The sequence below is a fragment of the Lepidochelys olivacea genome (genome assembly GCF_965140295.1).
Source record: "Lepidochelys olivacea isolate rLepOli2 genome assembly, chromosome: 2".
NCBI classification, from domain to species: domain Eukaryota; kingdom Metazoa; phylum Chordata; order Testudines; family Cheloniidae; genus Lepidochelys; species Lepidochelys olivacea.
This window is the reverse complement of record NC_140412.1, coordinates 168,586,337-168,608,970: the sequence shown is the minus strand read 5'-3', so window position 1 is coordinate 168,608,970 and position 22,634 is coordinate 168,586,337. Positions and strand designations below refer to the sequence as shown.

Genomic DNA, 22,634 nt, shown 5'->3' with positions numbered 1-22,634 from the left:
ATTGAGAAGTTCTGGAAAGTTGAAATGAATGTGTGGGAGGAGTTTGGGGTGGGCATGGAAAACAGTTCTGAATGGGCTGCAGGGGGAGGCAAGCAAGAATCTGTTCTGACTGTAGCATGATTAGGGACTTTAGCATCTCTGTTTGCTGCTCCATTACTTTTATCATCCACTCAGTGGCCTTTTGAACAATCTCCTGATTTTCTTTTCTGTCCAGCCTTTCCATTTCTCTCCATTCCCTGTGTTCCCTTTTTTTCTTCCTCAGAGGATTGCAGCACCTCCCGGAACACGTCCCCCTTGCTCTGCCTTGGTCGCTTAATTATCAGGCGGAGGCGCTCCAGCGGTGTGTAAGGGGTTCCCCTGAAGGCCACGTCTGCAGAAGCACAAGAAACAATACACAGAAGCATGACTGTTAGTTCATGCACAGCATTGAATCATTACAGTAAAAAATATACCTCTTGTTATATACCAAGCACTTTCTCACTGATCTTCAGCAAGCACACATCTTGGCTAACACCCTAAACATGGTGAGTTCTGCCTGGTGGGTGGGGGTTGTTGAAGCTGGGGTAAAAAGTGATCGGGGGTGATTCAACGGTAGTGATGCAGGTGACTAGAGACAATATTGTAAATTCGGCACCATTTTCTGCAGGCAGGGGTCACTGAAGCAGATATTTCACTCCTGAGGGTAAGCAAGGGTGCATCTACTGCATGCTTGTGGTTTCAGACCCAGTCCTTATGCTGCTCGTCTGTGTGCCACTTTGGTCCCTGCATAAGTGATTACTGAGTGGCGTGGAAAAGTTTCCTGCAATGGGGGAAGGAACAAAGCAGCTCTGCCAAGGAATCTTCGGCAGAGGATTAGCAAGTACCTCCAGGAAAGATTCCTTGAGACCTCTCTGGAGGATTCCTGTGTAATCTCTCTGTGCATCAACACACTGTTCCACCGCACAGCTTATCTTTACAGGGGAATTTGGAGCACACTCAAACCCAGCTTGTCTTCCACATTTCTATCCCTTCATCCAGTCTTACAGTATACAAAACAAAGAACAGCTGTATGTCATATAACCGAGCAGCATTAATAGAAAGAGATCACTTACCGGCGTCTCCTCTCCGGCTTCTTGCTCACCGGAGAGGGACTGCTGGGACTGGCTGGACACCTCTGGAGTGGTGAAGAGTTCCTGACTCACTGCCCTATTGGGCAACCCTACTATGCGCTCCACATTGTCCTCCAACTCCACCTCCTCATCCACGACTTCGTCTTGTGGGTTAGGTCCACTTTCTGCCATTTCCAGTCCCACCGAAGTATCCAAGGGGCTCTTGGCGGTGGAAGTGGTGTCGCTGCCGAGGATAGCGTCCACCTCCTTATAGAAGCAGCAGGTCTTTGGCGTAGCACTGGAGCAACGGTTCGCCTCCCTTGCTTTCTGGTATGCCTGTATCAGCTACTTTATCTTCACTCTGTTCCACAGGCGCCACCTCCATGGGTGCTCCAGGGTTGGAGCATTCATGGAAAAAAAATAGTGGGTGCTCAGCACCCACCAACTACAGCTGATCAGTGGCCACTGCTGAACAGCTATTTGGCAGCTTAGGGAAGGTGTAGAGCAGTGAGTGGGTGGAGTCCTCGGGGAGGAGGGGAAGGAAGAGGCGGAGCAAGGCAGGGCCTTGGAGAAGGAGTGGAGCAGCGTTGGAGCACCCCTGGGGAAAACTAAAAGTCGGCACCTATGCTCTGTACCGCACCCTGTCCCAGTCATCGCCCTTTTCACACAAGCTGCGAGAAATCTGCCTGTAGGTATCAAAATTCCAATGGCTGGAGCATAGCTGGGACTGGACAGCCTCCTCTCCCCATATACTGAGCAGACCCAGCAACTTAGCTGTGCTCCATGTGGGAGAGCATTTGCCGTGTGGAGGTGCCATGATCAGCTGGGAAGATGCGTTGTGAGCTCTCCATACCAAGCAAACAGGAAGTGGAATTTCAAAAATCCCCGGGGCTTTTAAAGGGGGAGGGATGGATGCTTGTTTACCTGGTGTGACAGAGTCCCAGGGGAGCCACACTGAGGTTACTCAATTAGGGCAAACCCCAAAGCTGGGGGATATTCCGATACTTAGATTTAGAAAACCAGCACAAAACAACTTCTACAATATCTTATTGGTTGCATAGAAGCCAATAAACAGTTCCCTTATGGTAAGCCAGCCTTGGGCTTCCACCCAGACACCCAAGTCAAATATCAAAGTTTTACCAATCCCAAAGGATCGGACACACCACCTCCCAAGTTAATGAATATTTCAGCTCTTATCTAAATACATATTTATAGCCAATCCTTATTAATTAAACTAAAATTTATTTTTAAAAAAAGGAGAGAGAGTATTGGTTAAAAGATCAGTATACATTACAGACATGAGTACAGTTCTGAGATCAGTTTCATAGTGGAGATGGTAAACTTTGGAGTTACAAAAAGTTCTTAGAATTAGTCCATAGATTCAGTCTAATGTTGATATGCAGGGTGATCCAGGTGGGACTGGAGATCTCAGTCTTACAACTTTTAAGCTTCCCTTGCATAAAGCATCAAGCAGATCTGAGATAAAAAGGATCAGGACCCAATGGTTTTTTTTATACAGTTCCAGGCCTTCTCTTGACAGCTCGGAGTCCTTAGGCGAACAATAGGTAATCATCAGGACTTTGAAGTAGACCCCTTTCCAAAGCATCATGGTAATTAGCTACATGGATTAACATAAGGCAATTGCCTATTTTCCATTATTTACAAGTGATTTGCTATACATTCAAAAAGAGATCAATACAGTGATATCACTATATTTACAGTTCATTTAAATGTTAAGATCTCCTTTTGATCTCTGAATTAACAGAATACAGCATAGGCAGAAACCATTTGGTTACACTATTAACCTCTAACAATATATATGTAAACACACAATATGTCCCTAAAGTTTGAATTTGGGTCATTTATCCTACAGGATGCTTAACTAGCATTGCCAGGTGTCTGGTTTTTGACCGGAACGCCCAGTCAAAAAGGGACCCTAGCGGCTCCAGTCAGCACTGTTGACCAGGTCATTAAAAGTCCAGTTGGTGGGGCTGGCAGGCTTCCTATCTGGCTTCGCGCAGCTCCCCAGAAGTGGCAACAAGTCCCTTGGCTCCTAGGTGGAGGTGCATCCAGGGGTGCTCCGTGCGCTGCCCCTGCCTTGAGTGCCAGCTCTGCAGCTCCCATTGGCCAGGAACTGCGGCCAATGGGAGCTGTGGGGATGGTTCCTGTGAGTGGAGGCAGTGTGCAGAGCTGCCTGGCTGCGCCTCCACCTAGGAGTTGAGGAACATGTCACCGCTTCCAAGAAACCCCCCTGAGGTAAGTGCTAGCCAGAGCCCACACCCTCTCCCGCACCCCAACTCCCTGCCTTAGCTCAGAGCTGAGTAAACCCCTCATTTAAGGACCCACCCTAGAGCCCACATCCCCAGCCGAGCCCATACCCCATCCCACATCCAAACCCCTTGTCTCAGTCCACACTCTGATTCCCTCAGCTCCACCTCCCAGCTTGGAGCCCCCTCATGCACCCCAAATCCTTCATCCCTGGCCCACCTCAGAGCCTGCACCCCAACCCTCTGCCCCAGCCTGGAGCCCCCTCCTGCACCCTGAACCCCTAATTTCTGGCCCCACCCTGGAGCTCGCACCCCCAGCTGGGGCCCTCCCTCCCACCCACACCCCAACTCCCTGCCCCAGCCTGGTGAAAATGTGTGAGTGAGGGTGGGGGAGAGTGAGTGACAGAGGGAGAGGGGATGGAGTGAGCAGGGCCAGGGCCTCAGAGAAGGGGCAGGGCATGGGGCGGGGCCAGGGTGTTTGGTTTTGTGCAATTAGAAAGTTTGCAACCCTGTCCTTAACCCTTTCTGGCCATGTGTCACACCTGGCTGCAGGGGAGTTTGAACTGCAAACCAGCATGGTCAGGATGGGCATTGTGGGACATCTCTTGGTGACAAAACCAAGCACGGTATCTACAATGACACCTTTTCGATTAATCTTTGCCATAAATAGCCCTATGTCGCTCGCTGAGGTGATTTTATTTTGTTTTGTTGCCAAAAGTTGCATTGTAGCATGTACACCATCACTATTTTGTTGAGAAAAGCTGCCTTTTGTTGACAAAACTCTGTAGTGTAGACAATGCTTTTACTTTCTCCCCTTTACTTTGTCTGAGTTATTGTGCTAACATTCTGGCCATACCAGTTTCTACCTTCATTTTTTTAATGCATTGCTCTGCTCATTTTCTATGTTTAAAATATTTAAGTAACAATTGTTTAAGAAACAGACATAAATGTGTAGGGACAAAACTATAATGTGCATCCGGTAATAAGTTGAATTGGTAAGTCATAGTTCTTTTCTACACTTCTGAGAGTTTGCCACTACAGCTATACCAGCAACCCCCCCTAGTGGAGATGTACGTTATACTTGGCAAAGAGTTCTCTTGCTGGTATAGATTATGCCGTTCCTCGAACAAAATAAATGATACAAGCCCCAAAGTTCTTTTGCATTGCTATAACTGCATCTATGCTCAGGTTTTCTGCCAATATCAAAGTCAAAGAATCACAACCCCTAAGTGACATTATACTGTCACAGGTTTGAGTGTCGACCTAGCTGTACATAATTTCATGAAATACCTCAACTGTGTTTCCTGTCTGTTTTTGAGAGAATCCAACCTGCTTTATGTATACCAAAGTACCTGTTTATTTTTTTCCTCCCTCAATGGGTGAGTCTGCCTGTGAAAGGCTTTGACCTGGCAAATAGATGGCAGAAGTCTCAGAAATAGGTCATTTCTGTTTGGTGCCTCAGCTGAGCCCAGGAGGGACTGTGAATCTCAGTGGGGATTGCATAGGTGCTGGAACTAGGGGTGCTGGGGGTAGGGCAGCACCACCTGGTTTGAAGTGGTTTCCATCATTTACAGGGTTTATGGTTTTGTTGAATGGCTTTCATCACCCCCACTATAAAAATTGTTCTGTCACCTAAGGGGAGGAGAAAATGGGTGGAGGGTAGAGAAGAAGAGAGCAGGAAAAACTAGGAGAGAGGAGAGAAAGGTAAGTGGAGAGAAGAAAAAATCAGAGAGGAATGAATGGTAGAAAGAAGGAGTGAAATACCAATTTCAAAAAACAAAAGGGGGGGAAGCGAATTCTGTAAAGTAAAAAGAAAGAAAATATAAATAAAGGCAAAGTGAAGGAGGGACAGAAGGAACTGGCAAGGAAAGGAGAGAGTGCTGCCCTGAGTCTTACCTTATTTGCATCAGTGAAAGGGCTTGTTTACAACTGCAGTCAGCCAGGACTCACTGCACCTGTGTGGCCACCACTAGTTTGGAATAAGAGTGGCCATACCTGGAGTTATCCAGGAGTAGCTCTTGCCCTTTAAATTCACACCCCACCGTTCCCACTTCCCTGGCAGCTGCAGACAGGTAGAACCGTCCTGAGCTCGGTGGAGTGCCTCGCTTTCCCCCCGGGGCTGGCGAAGAGAGGCGGCGCCCCGGGGAGGAATTGCGAGCAATGGCAAAGAGGACGGAAGGGGAGGTCGAGGGGCAGGGGGAGGTAAGATCCCAGGAGGGCGCGTGTGTGCGGGCGGGACTCGGGAGCTGAAAGGAGGCGCGCGAGGAAGCAGGGCGGGGTGGGGCCCGCTGCGGCCCCAGCAGAGCCGAGTGCGGGCTGCGCACGGAGCTCCCGCTCCCGCTCGGCCGGCGGCGTTTCGCTTCTTACCTCCCTCGCCCGGGCTTTGCAGCCAGCCAGACACCGCTGCCACAGCAGAGCCTGGGCGAGCGGCCGGGAGACTCCCCGCGCCGGAGAGAGCCCAGAGTCCCCGCGGAGGCGGGCTGCGGGGAGCCCCGGAGTCCGGCGTGACGCTCGGGGCGGCTCCCCGCCAGGATGCTAGAGGAGTAGTGGGGGGGCAGCCCAGAAGGACTGAGCCGGTGGCCGCTGTGCGTGTCCCCGGAGAAGCTGATTTCCCCCTTCCGCGCACGCCCCCCCGTGTGGCCAGAGGACGGGAGCCAAGCTGGAGCTGCGGCTTCTCCTCGCCGGGGGCCGGCTGCTGGGCTGAAGCCGCGGTCCGCGGGGCTCACGCTCGCGTGCATGTAGGTGACGGGGCGCTGCCCCCGCCCGCCTTTCCCCGCCCTCCCGAGGCTGGCCTCCTGCCGGCTCGCCCCAGCCGGGGAAAGTTGGGACGAGGAGGGAGGGCTGCTTGGGAGGGGAGAGCGGGGCGGCTGGAGGAGTGAAGTGCCAGGCGGAGAAGGGGAGGGCTGGCTCTGAAATCGCAGGCACCGAAGTCGCAGGCACCGAGGCAGAGAGCTGGCTGCTGCTCCTGGGGCTGGAGAGGGGCTTAGCAAAGGTAGGTTGTGCTGGGCTAGCCTGGTGCTCGTCAGCCCCCACTGTCTGCTTTCCATGGGAAAGTTTGAGCAGCCCCCTAGGAGGGGAGGGTGAATGATGAACGGTTGTCTTGCAATTGCTTATCCCCTGCTCCATCTCTTCTCAGTTTCCGAGACGCAGAAGTGGCTTTCTGCTTTTCACTGACTTAGATATTATCTTGCCTTCCGCAAGCTACAGGAGCCCCCAGAAATCAGGGTGTGTGTGTGTGTGGTGGGGGATCAGTTTTGTGTGTGTTTTTTTTTTTTTTAACCTGCCTCGTCAATGAGAAACTCTATAGAAAGCAGACAGCAAAGTGCAATATCTGATATGTCTGCCAGAACTACATGTGAGAGAGGCTGAGAGGTGCATTTATTCTAGGGCTAAGCATATTCTGATCGGTGGTGGTGGTTTTTTCAAAGGGCTTTGTGCAAAGGTAGCTCAAATGTTACTTTATACAGAAAGTTGGAAAACAATTGTAAAGGCTGTTTATGTTTACCTAGCATCTCACATTTTTTGTCCACAACATAACATTTTAAAATATATTTTAAATCAATAGCTGGGGTAATTATGTTGGTAGGGCTTCTACTAAACTCCTGAAACATTAGGTTTAAATAAATCTCTGCTGTAGAGTCCTGAACTATTTTGCTTTGCTGTTGTAAACCAGAGGAAGAAACAGGCAGCATATGCATACTGTTAGAAATTGCAAAGAGATCTATTTGGCTTTGCTGGCTTTAATAACATGTTTGAACTTACTTTTTTTTTTTTTTTTAAATAATGCTCACTAGCAGTTATTTTAAAACAACTCTTATCAGACTGAATAAAAGATTAATGAAAATCATCATACATGAAGTCAGAAAATGGAAGTGAATGGTTGGTGTTTGTTCTGGAGTCTGCTGTGATTTAAGGAGCTTCATTTGATTCTAGGTACATCCACTTCACAGCAGTCATTTTTTTTTTTATTTTTAAAAACCCTCTGATTTATGCCAGCTCTTATTAATTATACCTCACTGAGTTTGTGTAGCATTTTTAGAGATGTAAGAAGACAGGTCACTGTCCCAAACAACTTGCTATCTATAAAACAACATACAGGCAAAGTGTAGAGGGAGGGATGCAGCACAAGATCTTTGATAATTTATACAAAAGACAAACAAAGTTGCATGTTGTTTGAGATGTTGCATTGGTACAAATGCAAGGTGAAAAATGTGTGAGCTGAAGTGTTCCTAATTGTTCTCTTCCTAGGGACTGTGGATTTACGTAGTGATTCTCTCTGATGTGAATGCAGCATCTCTTGTCCCTCTGGGATGCCGTAGGTGATGCCTAGCTCTACTGCAATGGCAATTGGAGCTCTCTCTAGTTCTCTTCTTGTAACCTGCTGTCTCATGGTTGCTCTCTGTAGCTCCACCATACCTGTGCAAAAACTGGCCAAGGCTCCAGACAAACAGGAGATAAAAACAAGCCAGGAAAAGAGGGATCATACATCAACCAGGCCGGACAGTCAGAGTCAGACAGGCCCAGGGAAAATGAATGAAATTGGAAGGAATGGGCGGGAAGAGGGCACCAGAGATTGGAAGAGCAAAGGAAACAGAAATTTTTCAAACAAAGAATCTTGGACTAAGCAAAAACAGGTTTGGAGTAGTCAGGGAACAAGCAGTAAATCTGGGAACATTCAAGCACAGGAGCAAAGGGATGGTGTTCCAGAGGAACCTCAGGCCGCTGAAGAATCATCCCTCCCAGAAGTTGTTGCTAGTACTACTCCTGAGCCTCCGGAGGAGTATGCCTATCCAGACTACCGTGGGAAAGGCTGTGTGGATGAGAGTGGCTTCGTTTACGCTATCGGGGAGAAGTTTACTCCAGGTCCCTCTGCTTGCCCCTGCCTTTGCACTGACGAGGGACCTCTGTGCATTCAACCTGAGTGCCCAAGACTCCATCCACGGTGTATTCATGTAGACACCAGTCAGTGCTGCCCACAGTGCAAAGAGAGGAAGAACTACTGCGAGTTCAGGGGAAAGACCTACCAGACACTCGAAGAATTCATGGTAAGGGCGTGGCTTTTTTTAACTCATTTGTGACGGTTAGTCTGTGATCTTATGTTCTTGAAATGGTTTCTTAAAGAGAGATTTTTTCTTTCTTGTTAATATTGCACCTGCAGTAGTATATAATTTTCCCTTTAAACACTACCTTTCCAGTTCAGTGAAACCATAACATTTTAAAAATGAGGGAGCTGATCTTTATTAATTCCTTTGGTATTTATAGAAAAAAAAATCCCAATGAAGCCATTCAATATTAATATGTATGTGCCATGACAGTTTCCACAGGATTTCCATTGCATTTTCAGCATTACTTTTACTGTTCCCTTTTTGTACAATGTTAACCATAAAACTTATCCCTTTTGAAACCGATTTGCCATTTGGGGCTGATTTCCATTGTTAATAGCTAGTTAGTGACAGTAATGCATCCTTTAATCAACTTTTTTTTTTTTGCCTGTTCAAACTGGGATGTCAGTTACATAATTTCTGTGGGAATGATTATGGACCTTGGTGTATTAATCAGAGTATGGTTCAGAGGATAGATTATGGCAATATTTAAAGAGTCAGTTTTCTATCTAGTGGAATACTTTTATAGTGAAGCGTTTTTGTGTTGTGGTTTTTTGTTTTTGTTTTACAGGAAACTTCACAATGGTGGAGGTTCATTATCATTGCAAATACGTCTTGCATATTGAAACAGTGTTGGACTTAAGGTCTGATTGTACAGTTACTTTTTCTTTCTTTTCCCCTTATAAATAGATTTTCATTATAGCTGAGTTCTGTAAACCGGTACTGTTGTGCACGGACACTAGCAGATGCGGGCCTGAACCAAAACCCAGATCTGAATGCTCCTGCACTTTTGGGAGTTAGAAATTCAGCCTAGTATTTTGCAGTTCATGCCTCTCTCTCATATATTTGAGAGAGAAAATTCATCTTTACGAAGGTTATAAATACACTGTTTGAATCTTCTTTGGTGTCATCTGTGGTATTTGTGTAATCTTAGGAACGTATTTTTCTTTTGAATGCCTTTCCATATTTTTCACCTTCTAAAAAAGCCAGAGAATGATTCTGTTCAGAGAATAAATCAGAGCACTTTCCCCCTGCCATCCCTAGGTGGCTATGGTCCGAACACTAGCACTGTTCAAGACACATGCCAGCAAACAGTAGGCCCATCTCCTCTCCTCCCTCCCCAATGTCTTGAATCTTGGCACAGCAATTTATTCCTTTAAAAATGAAGAAATGTGGGTGGTTGGTGTGCCCTTTTTAGGGCCAGATTCTGAAATCCTTACTGTTTCAACAAAGTACATTCAGAAGCAAAGTCAATATAATGTGCTTCCCTGCATGTGTTGTCTCCAGGTCTCAATAGCTTAGTGTTTAAAATTTTAATGTGTTCTTCATCCACAGCTTTCCAACCCCATCTATGTCTTCATTTAATGTAAGAATCTTGCATTACTGACTGTAGAGTAGCCTTAAAATGCAGTTAGGTTACAGTTCAGTGTGTGGTGGAAGAATAAAACCAATGGGCTCGCTGGTGTCATACAACAATCATGCCTGATAGTTTTGGAAGCGTAATACGGTAACTCCTTGCTTAACGTTTTAGTTATGTCCCTGAAAAATGTGACTTTAAGCAAAACAATATTAAGCAAATCCAATTTCCCCATAAGAATTAATGTAAAGGGGGGGGGGGTTAAGTTCCAGGGAAATTTTTTTTTTTTACACACAGTATAAGTTTTAAACAATTTAATACTGTACATGGCAATGATGATTGTGAAGCTTGGTTGAGGTGGTGAAGTTAGAGGGTGGGATATTTCCCAGGGAATGCCTTCCTGCTAATGATCTAGCTTTTGGCTAAGCCCTCAAAGGTTAACACATTGTTGTTAATGTAGCCTCACACTCTACAAGGCAGCAGGAATGGAGGGAGGGGAGGCAGCATGGCAGACAGAGACATACACCCTGTGTGTGGGGGAGAGAGAGAGATGTGCATCGCCCCTTTAAGTATGCTGACCGCACTCTTAAGTACATTGTCTTTTAAGTGGATCAGGCAGTTGAGGCAGCAGCTCCTGCCCCCAAGCTCTCTCTGTCTCTCTCCATTTATGTCCCCACCCTGCCCTATATGGAGAAGGGGTAAGTGGGGTGCAGGAGCAGGTGGGAGGGGAACACCGTGACATTAGCCCTCCCCATCCCCCCACACAGCAAGCAGGAGGCTCTGGGGAGCAGCTGCAAGGCAGAGGGCAGGAGCAGCACATGGCAGTGGGGGGCTGCCTGTCCACCCTGGTTCTAAGCCCCCACCAGCTAGCTCCAATGGGCTGCTCTTCCTGAAAGCAGTGGACAAAGCAAGCGATTGCCAGTTATGAGGGAACATTGCACAACTTTAAACGAGTATGTTCCCTAATTGATCAGCACCGTAACAACGTTAACTGGGAGGACTTTAAGTGAGGAGTTGCATAGTTCTGAAAAAGATTTGGGTTTTCAGCTTTGTTTTACCCCATTCTGACTCTGGCAGTTCTAAGGAAACCTTCCCATAATACAGTGCCATTTTTTTTCAATTATTCGTATTCTCTGTTAGAATAAGTGATAAGTAGGATGAGTAAGGAGGTGTGTGTGTGTTCAGGGTGGATAACTAAAGCTATACAGCACTTTAATTGCAGCCTATACTGCATGTTTTATCATACTGACACCGCATAGCTGGGCCTCAACTCGGCCAATAATATTTGTGAGTGCAAAACAGTAGGCACAGTTATTTTCATATACCATTGCAGTCGATTAAGATGGAAGGGAAGTAACTTATATGTGCAATCAGATAACCACTAAATGCATGCACAATTGCAGATGGAAATAACTGCAGCCAGTATTGGAAGCCATTTTTATAACTGTACTCACAACTGTCTTGTGGATGTTAAGTACAGCACTCTACCATTTGATTTGGGTCAGGGAAGTATTTGCAAACAGGTAAGTCTATTTTCTCTGTATGCATGTGTTCCGTTAATGGGAATGAGTCATGTATTCTGATAAAGAAAAACATATTGACTCCTTAAATGATTAAATGAACTTATATAAAAGAAAATGTGTATGCAGATTCACATGTGTGCATACACAAGTGTGTGTGCATGTATATATTGTATATAAATGGAGTTTGACATATGCTTTATTTAAAAAAAAAAAAAACAAAACTCTCCTCCAAAGAGGAGAAAGTACCAATTCCCAAGCAGTGGTACATAAAATTTCACAGAAACAGATTTTATCTCCCTCCACTCCTATCTCTGCATACAGAATTTGCTTGTATTTGTGTGTGTGGTAGTATCTCTTTTATACTAGAGCTACAAAGAAAAATAAATTTTATTGCAAACCAAAACTGGAAAAAACAAAACCCCAAAACTCAGAAGCCTAATAAAGATGTCTCTTTATCACTTGCCGTATAGCTTTTTGTGGGGGCCATGCTGCAGTATGGGAAGTGTTTCAGCTTATAGAGAACTTTTAATGGGATTGGGAGCAAAAGTACCATACAAAAGAACAGTCTCCCAATTGTGATTAAAATGGAATTCCTCAATGAAGACAGAATTGTATTAGAATCTTTTTATTATTTGTATTCGAATTTTAAAGAAGCATTCCAGTGATCATTATTGAGCTTTGTTACTTAGACAAATAGGATACTTCATAAATATGATTTCAGAATTCAATATACTCCTATATGTAATGACCCCACAAAGGGTCAGAAATTAGAATAATTTCTAGAGCTGTTAAAATAGATTAATAATGCTGCTTATATGGTAAAACCCCAAAGCTGTTACAGATTTTGCTTTGTTTATCACGACTTCTGTCCTGTCAAATAACTTAATTTATGAACAACTCACTTGAAATTCTTGACGACAACAAATCCAGATGGATTTCAAAGCATTTGTTGTGCTTTGAAGCCACAGAGAAATATAAAGAAGGCTGATATATTAACGCTTGTCAGCCTAACCGTGTTCATGATCTCTTGGGGGGTATAACTGAAATGAAAATGTTACTAGAAATACCAACCCAAGAGTAAATGGATATAGTTTTATAGATTTATTTATTTTTATTTTACTTAGTTTTCAGAGATGCAAGGAATGAAATATAGACTTCTAGATTTTTTTTTCTTTAAGGGTTATTTAATCCCTGTCTTGGTTAAAGTACAAATAAAGAACTTCCACTTTCTGTAACCCAGGTGGGGGTTTTTCCGAAGTCCAGAAAAAAATTGCCTAAAACAGAGTACTTTGGTATGCATGCTGGGCCAGATCCTCAACTTGTGTTAATTGGCATAGCTCCACTGACTTCATTGAATCATAGAATATCAGGGTTGGAAGGGACCCCAGAAGGTCATCTAGTCCAACCCCCTGCTCAAAGCAGGACCAATTCCCAGTTAAATCATCCCAGCCAGGGCTTTGTCAAGCCTGACCTTAAAAACTTTTAAAGAAGGGGATTCCACCACCTTCCTAGGTAACGCATTCCAGTGTTTCACCACCCTCCTAGTGAAAAAGTTTTTCCTAATATCCAACCTAAACCTCCCCCACTGCAACTTGAGACCATTACTCCTCGTTCTGTCATCTGCTATCACTGAGAATAGTCTTGATCCATCCTCTTTGGATCCACCTTCCAGGTAGTTAAAAGCAGCTATCAAATCCCCCCTCATTCTTCTCTTCCGTAGACTAAACAATCCCAGCTCCCTCAGCCTCTCCTCATAACTCATGTGTTCCAGTCCCCTAATCATTTTTGTTGCCCTTCGCTGGACTCTCTCTCCAATTTCTCCACATCCTTCTTGTAGTGTGGGGCCCAAAACTGGACACAGTACTCCAGATGAGGCCTCACCAATGTCGAATAGAGGGGAACAATCATGTCCCTCAATCTGCTGGCAATGCCCCTACTTATACACCCCAAAATGCCATTGACCTTCTTGGCAACAAGGGCACACTGACTCCTATCTAGCTGCTCGTCCACTGTCACCCCTAGGTCCTTCTCTGCAGAACTGCTGCCTAGCCATTCGGTCCCTAATCTGTAGCGGTGCATTGGATTCTTCTGTCCTAAGTGCAGGACTCTGCACTTGTCCTTGTTGAACCTCATCAGACTTCTTTTGGCCCAATCCTCCAATTTGTCTAGGTCCCTCTGTATCCTATCCCTCCCCTCCAGCGTATCTACCACTCCTCCCAGTTTAGTGTCATCCGCAAACTTGTTGGGGGTGCAATCCACACCATCCTCCAGATCATTAATGAAGATATTGAACAAAACCAGCCCCAGGACTGACCTGGGGGCACTCAGCTAGATACCGGCTGCCAACTAGACATGGAGCCATTGATCACTACTGTTGAGCCTGACAATCTAGCCAACTTTCTACCCACCTTGTAGTGCATCTTCTTTAACTTGCTGACAAGAATACTGTGGGAGACCGTGTCAAAAGCTTTGCTAAAGTCGAGGAATAACACATCCACTGCTTTCCCTTCATCCACAGAACCAGTTATCTCCTCATAGAAGGCAATTAGATTAGTCAGGCATGACTTTCCCTTGGTGAATCCATGCTGACTGTTCCTGATCACTTTCCTCTCCTCTAAGTGCTTCAGAATTGATTCCTTGAGGACATGCTCCATGATTTTTCCGGGGACTGAGGTGAGGCTGACCGGCCTGTAGTTCCCAGGATCATCCTTCTTCCCTTTTTTAAAGATGGGCACTACATTAGCCTTTTTCCAATCTTCCGGGACTTCCCCCGATCGCCATGAGTTTTCAAAGATAATGGCCAATGGCTCTGCAATCACATCCGCCAATTCCTTTAGCACTCTCGGATGCAACACATCCGGCCCCATGGACTTGTGCACGCCCAGTTTTTCTAAATAGTCCTGAACCACTTCTTCCTTCACAGAGGGCTGGCCACCTCCTCCCCATGCTGTGCTGCCCAGTGCAGTAGTCTGAGAGCTGACCTTGTTCGTGAAGACAGAGGCAAAAAAAGCATTGAGTACGTTAGCTTTTTCCACATCCTCTGTCACTAGATTGCCTCCCTTATTTAGTAAGGGGCCCACACTTTCTTTGGCTTTCTTCTTATTGCCAACATACCTGAAGAAACCCTTCTTGTTACTCTTAACATCCCTCACTAGCTGCAACTCCAGGTGTGATTTAGCCTTCCTGATTCCATTCCTACTGCCTGAGCAATATTTATATACTCATCCCTGGTCATTTGTCCAATCTTCCACTTCTTGTAAGCCTCTTTTTTGAGTTTAAGATCAGCAAGGATTTCACTGTTAAGCCAAGCTGGTCGCCTGCCATATTTACTGTTCTTTCTACACATCGGGATGGTTTGTCCCTGTAACCTCAATAAGGATTCTTTAAAATACAGCCAGCTCTCCTGGACTCCTTTCCTCCTCATGTTGTTCTCCCAGGGGATCTTGCCTATCGGTTCCCTGAGGGAGTCAAAGTCTGCTTTTCTGAAGTCCAGTGTCCGTATTCTGCTGCTTTCCTTTCTTCCTTGTGTCAGGATCCTGAACTCTACCATCTCATGGTCACTGCCTCCCAGGTTCCCATCCACTTTTGCTTCCCCTACTAATTCTTCCCAGTTTGTGAGCAGCAGGTCAAGAAGAGCTCCACTCCTAGTTAGTTCCTCCAGCACTTGCACCAGGAAATTGTCCCCTACAGTGTCCAAAAACTTTCTGGATTGTCTGTGCACCGCTGTATTGCTCTCCCAGCAGATATCAGGATGATTGAGGTCGCCCATGAGAACCAGGGTGTGCGGTCTAGTAGCTTCTGCGCCTTGCCGGAAGAAAACCTCGTCCACCTCATCCCCCTGGTCCAGTGGCCTATAGCAGACTCCCACCATGACATCATCCTTGTTGCTCAGGCTTCTAAACTTAATCCAGAGACACTCAGATTTTTCTGCAGTTTCATACTTGAGCTCTGAGCAGTCATACTGCTCCCTTACATACAGTGCAACTCCCCCACCTTTTCTGGCCTCCCTGTCCTTCCTGAACAGTTTATACCCATCCATGACAGTACTCCAGTCATGCGAGTTATCCCACCAAGTCTCCGTTATTCCAATCACATCATAATTCCCTGACTTTGCCAGGACCTCCAGTTCTCCCTGCTTGTTTCCCAGACTTTGTGCATTTGTATATAGGCACTTGAGATAACCCGCTGGTCGCCCCTTGTTCTCAGTATGAGGCAGGAGCCCTCCCCTCTCACACGCTCCTGCTTGTGCTTCCTCCCGGTATCCCGCTTCCCCACTTACCTCAGGGCTTTGGTCTTCTTCCCCCGGTGAACCTAATTTAAAGCCCTCCTCACTAGGTTAGCCAGCCTGCTCGCGAAGATGCTCTTCCCTCTCTTTAAGTGGAGCCCGTCTCTGCCTAGCACTCCTCCTTCTTGGAACACCATCCCATGGTCAAAGAATCCAAAGCCTTCTCTCCGACACCACCTGCGTAGCCATTCATTGACTTCCACGATTCGACGATCCCTACCCCGGCCTTTTCCTTCCACGGGGAGGATGGACGAGAACACCACTTGCGCCTCATACTCCTTCCCAGAGCCACGTAGTCTGCAGTGATCAGCTCAAGGTCATTCTTGGCAGTATCATTGGTGCCCACGTGGAAAAGCAGGAAGAGGTAGTGGTCCGAGGGCTTGATGAGTCTCGGCAGACTGTCACATCACGAATCTTAACCCCTGGCAAGCAGCAGACTTCTGTTTTCCCGGTCAGGGCAGCAGATAGTGACTCGGTCCCCCTGAGGAGAGAGTCCCTGACCACCACCACCCGCCTCCTTCTCTTGGGAGTGGTGGTCGTGGAACCCCCAACCTTAGGACAGTGCATCTCATGCCTTTCAACTGGTGGAGTCTCCTTCTGCTCCCTTCCACCAGACGTATCATCTGGGCCACTCCCCGCAATGGTAACTGTGGAGAGAACATGAAAATGGTTTCTTACCTGTGTCCGCGTTGCTGGTACATGGACATTCCCCCTTCTTCTGGAGGTCACATGTTGCCAGATTTCTTCACCGTCCTCCTGTCCGTGCTGCACAGCCTGCTCTGAATCTTCAGAACCTTGTGCCTGTAGAAGCATAGCCTGAGTCTGTCCAGGAAATCTTCAGTTTCTCTTATGCAATGCAGGGTCAATACCTGTTGCTCCAACTGAGCTATGACATTAAACAGCTGAGGATCTGGCTTGCTGCCTATATTAAGCTAGAATTTTTTCTTGCTCTTCTGTTGAGGAACCCTTAACTGATCTACCAACTTGTTTGCATAATTATGTATGCAAACTTTTCTACTACATCTGTAGCTCCACAGAAAAGCATTTATATACTTGTTCATAATCTTCCTTTAAACCCTCAAGAAGACAACTTCTTTAGATTTCCTATAGGTTTTATGGCTGCCTGGCAAATTAGGTCAGATTTATCTGCTGCTTATTAGTTCTTCTATATGTTAGCATAGGAAAATCTGCTGTTGTGATATAGTTAATACTTAGGAATGAAGACTACTACTTAAGTGTTAACTCTGAAATTGCTTTACAACTAACTGCATGATCTGTTAGATTGTGGAATAGTGTCTCAAAGGAGCCGGTGGCAGCCCCATCGCACCAGCCATTAGAACCTATGCTGAAGTAAGAATTCTTCCATTAGAGGGGAGGGGAAAATGGAATAGAAGCACAAATGGACCTTCTCCAATTCTGATTTATGATTCCCTGCTAACTACATGGTGTCATGGCAAAGAAATGCCTTTCTAGACTCTCTCTCTTGTACATTGATCCTTATTAATATTACTTTTTTGACCTTTTTCAGGCATTAAGATTAGAAAAGGCATTGGTTTTCTACAGTTTTAACCACATCTTGCCTATATTGAAAAAAGAAGCAGCAACAAGCGAGCATTTGGTCCAAAGACATGCAAATAAGGACTCCCTGGTCATTTCTATAAGGGACAGAGCTAATGCTGCTTTAACAACTATTCTGCTTCACTTCTACTGAAAATGTACTTGATTCGTACTCTTGAAAATATTACAAAACAGAGTAGAAAGACATACTTATGTGCTCAGTTTACTGCATTCTTAAAGGACTACATTGTACAACTCTCTTATTCATGTTGGAGAGCTTGTATGAGTAAGAGTAGTCCCATAGACTACAACAGACTCTGCTAGTGATCACCAACGTGAATATTTGCACAATGAAGTCCAAAGTGAAGAAACTGTTGTGGCTGGAAAAACAGGATGCCTTAGCATCAGATTCTTATCTTGGTTACACTGTGTAAGTGTGGAGATTTCCTCCATATTTACATTTGGTGTAACCGAAATGAGAATTTGTCTCTGTACTAAATCTTTTCCTGATCACCAAAGTGCAAGGTGATTCTAAGTAACAAGTTGCAGTGAAGTATGTACCATAGATCACATTATAGATGTAGGAAATCTATGTGGTAGTGTATCCAGGGAAGAATATGTTTCATCTGAGGGGGGGGGGAACAAAACAAAGTATGAGAGATGTTAGTGCTTATTAAAGGATCATTGTAAATATTTCTTTGCAATAACCTGGTATATATTACATGCAAAAAAGTGTTCATGACCTACTACTTGGACATCTGTTTATCATAGAGCGTTCACTTTCTGAAAGGTGTGATCTTCAAAAGCGCGTTATATTTGAGGGAAACACATCTTTATGAACACTTATATCTGTTCAGACTTTAAATCAGGATTGTCTCCTTCCACAGTATCCTTAATATTTTATTAAATGGATTCATGTTCTGGGCAGTCTATGCTTTGTTGAAGGCAAATTGTTCTGTCAAATTTCTGTTGAAATTCCAGTAAATAAGCTGCTGAATTAAAAGATGCTTAAATTTTATAAGGCTGAATAAATGTTCTTCCTAACTTTTTTTTTCAGTCTTGATTGCTGCTTCATCACATCAGATACAAGGATATAAAAAAATCCTGTAAAAGCTGGCTGTACCATAGTATATGGAATGCTTGAAGAGGGAATACCCATTTTTGCTGTTGATCTTATCAAGCTGTCAGACAACAGGGCTAAATTCACCTCTTATTTAAATGTGCCCAAGTATTGTGAAGTCTATGGAATTGTGCCAGCTTAGGCTCTTGGTAATTTAACCCCAAGACTTGATTTCTCGATTGTTTTGTCTGCTGAATAAGATCTTCAAAGCAAACCATATATTTTGTACCTGTTTTTTTTTTTTTAAAGCTATAGTATATCTTATAGGGAAGAGCACTAGAAGAGGATGGCTAGCTGTGGAAGTCTAACTAAACAAAATTTAAATGTAATGAAGGAGGGCAAGTAGCTAGATATACTGGGAGAGAGATGCTAGTCTGAGCAGAGGGGACAGCATGAAAAGAGGGTCAAGCACATGAGCAAAAAGAGAGGAAGAGGTTAGTGAACGGGGAAATTGGTGGTAGAGCATAGAACATAGGTGTATAGGAGGAGACAAGGGCATTGATGTAGCCATGTACCGAGATTTGATGGTGAGGAAGAGAAGAGAGAAGCAGGAAATGTGGAGGAATTCGGGCAGAAGTAGCTGTGAGTATGCAAGATAACATTGGATGTGACAGGTTGAATAAGAAGCAAGGGAGAAGAATATTTCTGTAGTCCAGATGAAGGAGAATACTGACTCAAATGAGAGTTGAGGTAGAGTGGAAGGTCTGGCTTTTGGGGATGTTTTAGTGGAATAAGTAAGCATCTTATCTGAGGGAGGAATCAAAGATGACCACAAAAATGCAAGCTGGAGTGATCTTCTAATGAGCACAGACTTCGTTAAGATTTCTGGCAATTCCACTTAGAGTTTCAACAGAGATCCAGTGAGAACAGCCTGTCTGACAGTGTGTTGGTGCTTCTGTTTCACTAGAATCTGGAATTACAAACAGCATGGAGAGAAGGAGGCAGAACCTTATCTGAGCACTTCAGAACCTCAAGTTCATTTCTAGAAATAGGAAAACGTTCGGGTGTAGAAGATGTCCAGGTCTTAAACATGGAGGAGGGGAGGATGCCACTGGAAACAGTGTTCTATCACATTTCCTTCTCTGAACTCTGCTGTGTGTACCGTTGCCATTTGGGGTACAGCAGTAGTAATCACACCCTCAACAGAAGGGAGAGACCAGATTTCAAATTTCAAATATTGGTAGCTATAGAAAATACAAGTTGGTTTTCACAGGAAATGTTGAGGGGGAAAAAAATTTCAATTTTTGGTCTGAATTTCCTGTGGAAAATATTAAGGTTTTGGATTTTCATTTAAAACAAAACAAAAAACAAACAAACATAAAATGAAAAATTTAGACCTAAAGCCATTTTAAATCAAAATTACTTTTAGTATAATATAAGACCAGCTCTAGACTAACCCCACATCAATCCTTGGAGCCATGGGGAATGTCTTCCAACTATTACTTAATGGCCTCACATGACTCTCTCTTCCTCAGAACCTTTTGCGTTGCTCAATTTGAAGCATGGATTCAGAACAGTGCCTGGGGCTAGCATAGTTTCTGCCCTAAATTGAGACTGCAGCAGCCCTACTTTTGTCTGAATAACTGTAGAAAACAAGATACATGTAAAATAGACAGAGGAGAAGACAGTACGGAGGCAAAGAAAGGCATTATGCTGTCTGGGAGAGAATATTGAATGGGTGAATTAAAAAATGAATGGATTTGTGTTTCAGGTTTCTCCATGTGAGAAATGCCGTTGCGAAGCCAATGGTGAAGTGCTGTGCACAGTGTCTGCTTGTCCTCAGACTGAATGTGTGGATCCAGTGTATGAGCCAGATCAATGCTGCCCCATCTGCAAAAATGGTAGGTAACTAATGCAACATCCAGATGGTTGGGCTTTTTCCTTCTCAGAACTACCAGTTGCTCATATTTCTTTGAATGAAATTTGATTGTCCAAGCAAATGTGCAGAAATATAAGAGAGCTCTGTTGTGTTGAAAGGAATGTTTTCCTTGACCTGAGTAGATTTACGATGATCCACAAAGATTTTGTTGCCCGAGAATCATTTGTGACATCAACACCAGTCTCTGGTTGTGTGTTCTGCATATGGTCATTGTGGATGTGACTTGTGTGCCATTTCAAGTCTAGGCCCTGTGATTCTTCCCAACTGTAATGCCCGGTGGCTGATGTGGATTAGGCAGCAGTCCTGATATCTAGTCAATGATGCATGAGTGGCTGGGTAGCCAGCTGGTCAATCCGTATTGCAGGCAGTCCAGAGCAATGGCCTGAGTTTGCACAGGGGTCAGTAGGTGGCACATCCAATCCAAGGGGCTGGGTCAGTGTGTTGGGGAGGCAGGATCAGGTGAGACAGCAGGGCAACAAAGTCGGGTCAGTATGAACAGCAAGGCAGTCTAGGCAGCAGGCAACGGCCTGTTGCTCAGTCAGCTTCCACTTCCAGTTGGGGCCTTTGTATAGTCCAGGCACCCAGTGAGAATGCTGCCTGTCCATCCAATCAGGGCCTGGGGTGTGGCTGCTGTAGGCCTTCAGCTTTAGAGGTGTTGGTCAGGCACAGCTGTTCAGTGCATCATCTAAGGATGCTGCCTAAGGGTTGGTGGCAATATTGGGGTCCTGATACCAACTTTCCATTATTGAGCAGTAGAACTTACTTTTATTTTACCTTCATATTTCTTCCCTTGCAGAGATTTTTTTTCTCTTGAGGCAAATCAAATGTACCTTGTTGAGCTCATTTAATTTTCATAACTAAATGAATTAAACTTCCATGTTTGTTTGAATATTCTTTGTAACTAAAGTAGATAGTCTCTACTCCCAGCAAGGCTTGCATTAGATCAAAGTCTTGATCTATTTAGAAGAACAAATTATGAGATACTTCAGTTCGCCATTTATAAAAAAGAAATAACTTCTTATTAATAAAAATGAATACTGCAGTATCAAATGAGGCTGTATTTAAAATGAGAAAAACATTTAAAATTATTCAGGTAATTTTGCCGTCCTATGTTTCTGTATAAATATAGGGCCATTACATTAGCTAAAACAAACTAATGAAAACTGTGTAAAAGCTAGATGGAGATAGACTGTATAGAACTCTCTGAAGTGACGTCTACACTGCACACTTCTCTTTGGCATCGCTAAGAGTACATGGACTGCGTGCACCCCCTATCCTGGGTATCAATAGCAGTGTAGATGATGAGGCACTGCTTAGGTGCCTAGCGCAAAGATGCATCTGAACCTTGTGGGTATGTACCCTACACGGCTCTCTACTCCCGCAAGCAGTGCCTCCCCTGTCTATGCTGCTATGTTAAGCAGTGTGGTGTCACACTGCTGGAGTCTTTCCCTCCGCCCAGAAACATTCCAGCCACGGGGAAAGGCTCAAACAGCTCCTTCCTAGGTGTTGACCACTGTCCAAGACAGGATACAGGACCTGAGGGTGTGACACATTGCCAGTCCTATAGGTCCCTGTAGTGTGTTTAGTTTAGGAATGACAGAAGACACACCCATAGGGGTATTTGCTTTCAGTATCTGCTGTATTGTCTGTAGCTCCTAGCACAGACTGATTGTCAGGGAGGAAGCCTGTCCCAGGGTAAGTCTACACAGCAGCCTGGAGATGGGATTCCAAGCATGGATAAACATACATGGCACTAGCTCTGCTCGACCTAACGTATTTAAAAATAGCAGAGTGGCTGCAGTGGCACAGGGGCGATTCAGCATAGTTGCCGGAGAGTTGGGTGGGATTGATCTTGGATAGCTAGTCCAAGCAGCTGCCCGTGCCGCTTAAGCTGCATTGCTATTTTTTAATGCACTAGCATGAGCACAGCCAGCACACGCACGTCTGCCCAAGCTGGGAATCCCACTTCCCAGCTGCTGTGTAAATATACTCCTCTGATTTTAGGGTTTGGGTTAGAAGAGCAATATGCTACTTACACTTCATCCTTTCCAGTGGATTTCCCAGAAGGCATTAACGCAGCTCTAAGCAGCAGTAACTCCTACGTGATTATTTTTTCCTCAGACAAAAGGATAGTGCAAAGTGGTGGGTACCTACCAATGATAGCTTGACCGTGAATGAGCCAGGAGGAGGAAGTGGGGCACGGTCTAGCTCTGAATGGATTCCCTGAGACCTGCAGGTTTCCTTGCACACCTGGTTAGAGGATTGAACACCCTGCCCCAAGAGAGAAGACCTCTGTACTGTCATAAGCCTCCCTCCCCTTAGAGAGCATGGTGCTTAGAAAGTGCACATAAGAAACGGGGCTGAGTTTCTAAGTGAGCTATCCTCTTCTGTAAGAAAGGGTGATGAAAGCCCTATGATCCTGAACATTGAATATTTTTCTGTAATTGTAACCATAT

At 45.0% G+C, this 22,634-nt stretch overlaps 1 protein-coding gene across 3 annotated transcripts in view; it reads left to right on the top strand.

Annotated features, from left to right (window-relative positions):
• The first annotated feature begins 5,252 nt into the window (after nucleotides 1-5,252).
• VWC2 (von Willebrand factor C domain containing 2) overlaps nucleotides 5,253-22,634 on the top strand; it is a 118,331-nt gene continuing 100,949 nt past the window's right edge. The window contains exons 1-3 of one of the 3 annotated variants that reach the window (XM_084618800.1): nucleotides 5,253-6,093; nucleotides 7,604-8,400; nucleotides 20,011-20,140. In XM_084618800.1, coding sequence (XP_084474926.1) covers nucleotides 7,678-8,400; nucleotides 20,011-20,140 — 853 coding nt within the window. In that variant the 5' untranslated portion in view covers nucleotides 5,253-6,093; nucleotides 7,604-7,677. Of the gene's footprint in view, nucleotides 6,094-6,118; nucleotides 6,348-7,603; nucleotides 8,401-20,010; nucleotides 20,141-22,634 lie in introns of those variants that run through there. The other 2 variants (XR_014710190.1, XM_084618799.1) reach the window with 2 other exon arrangements.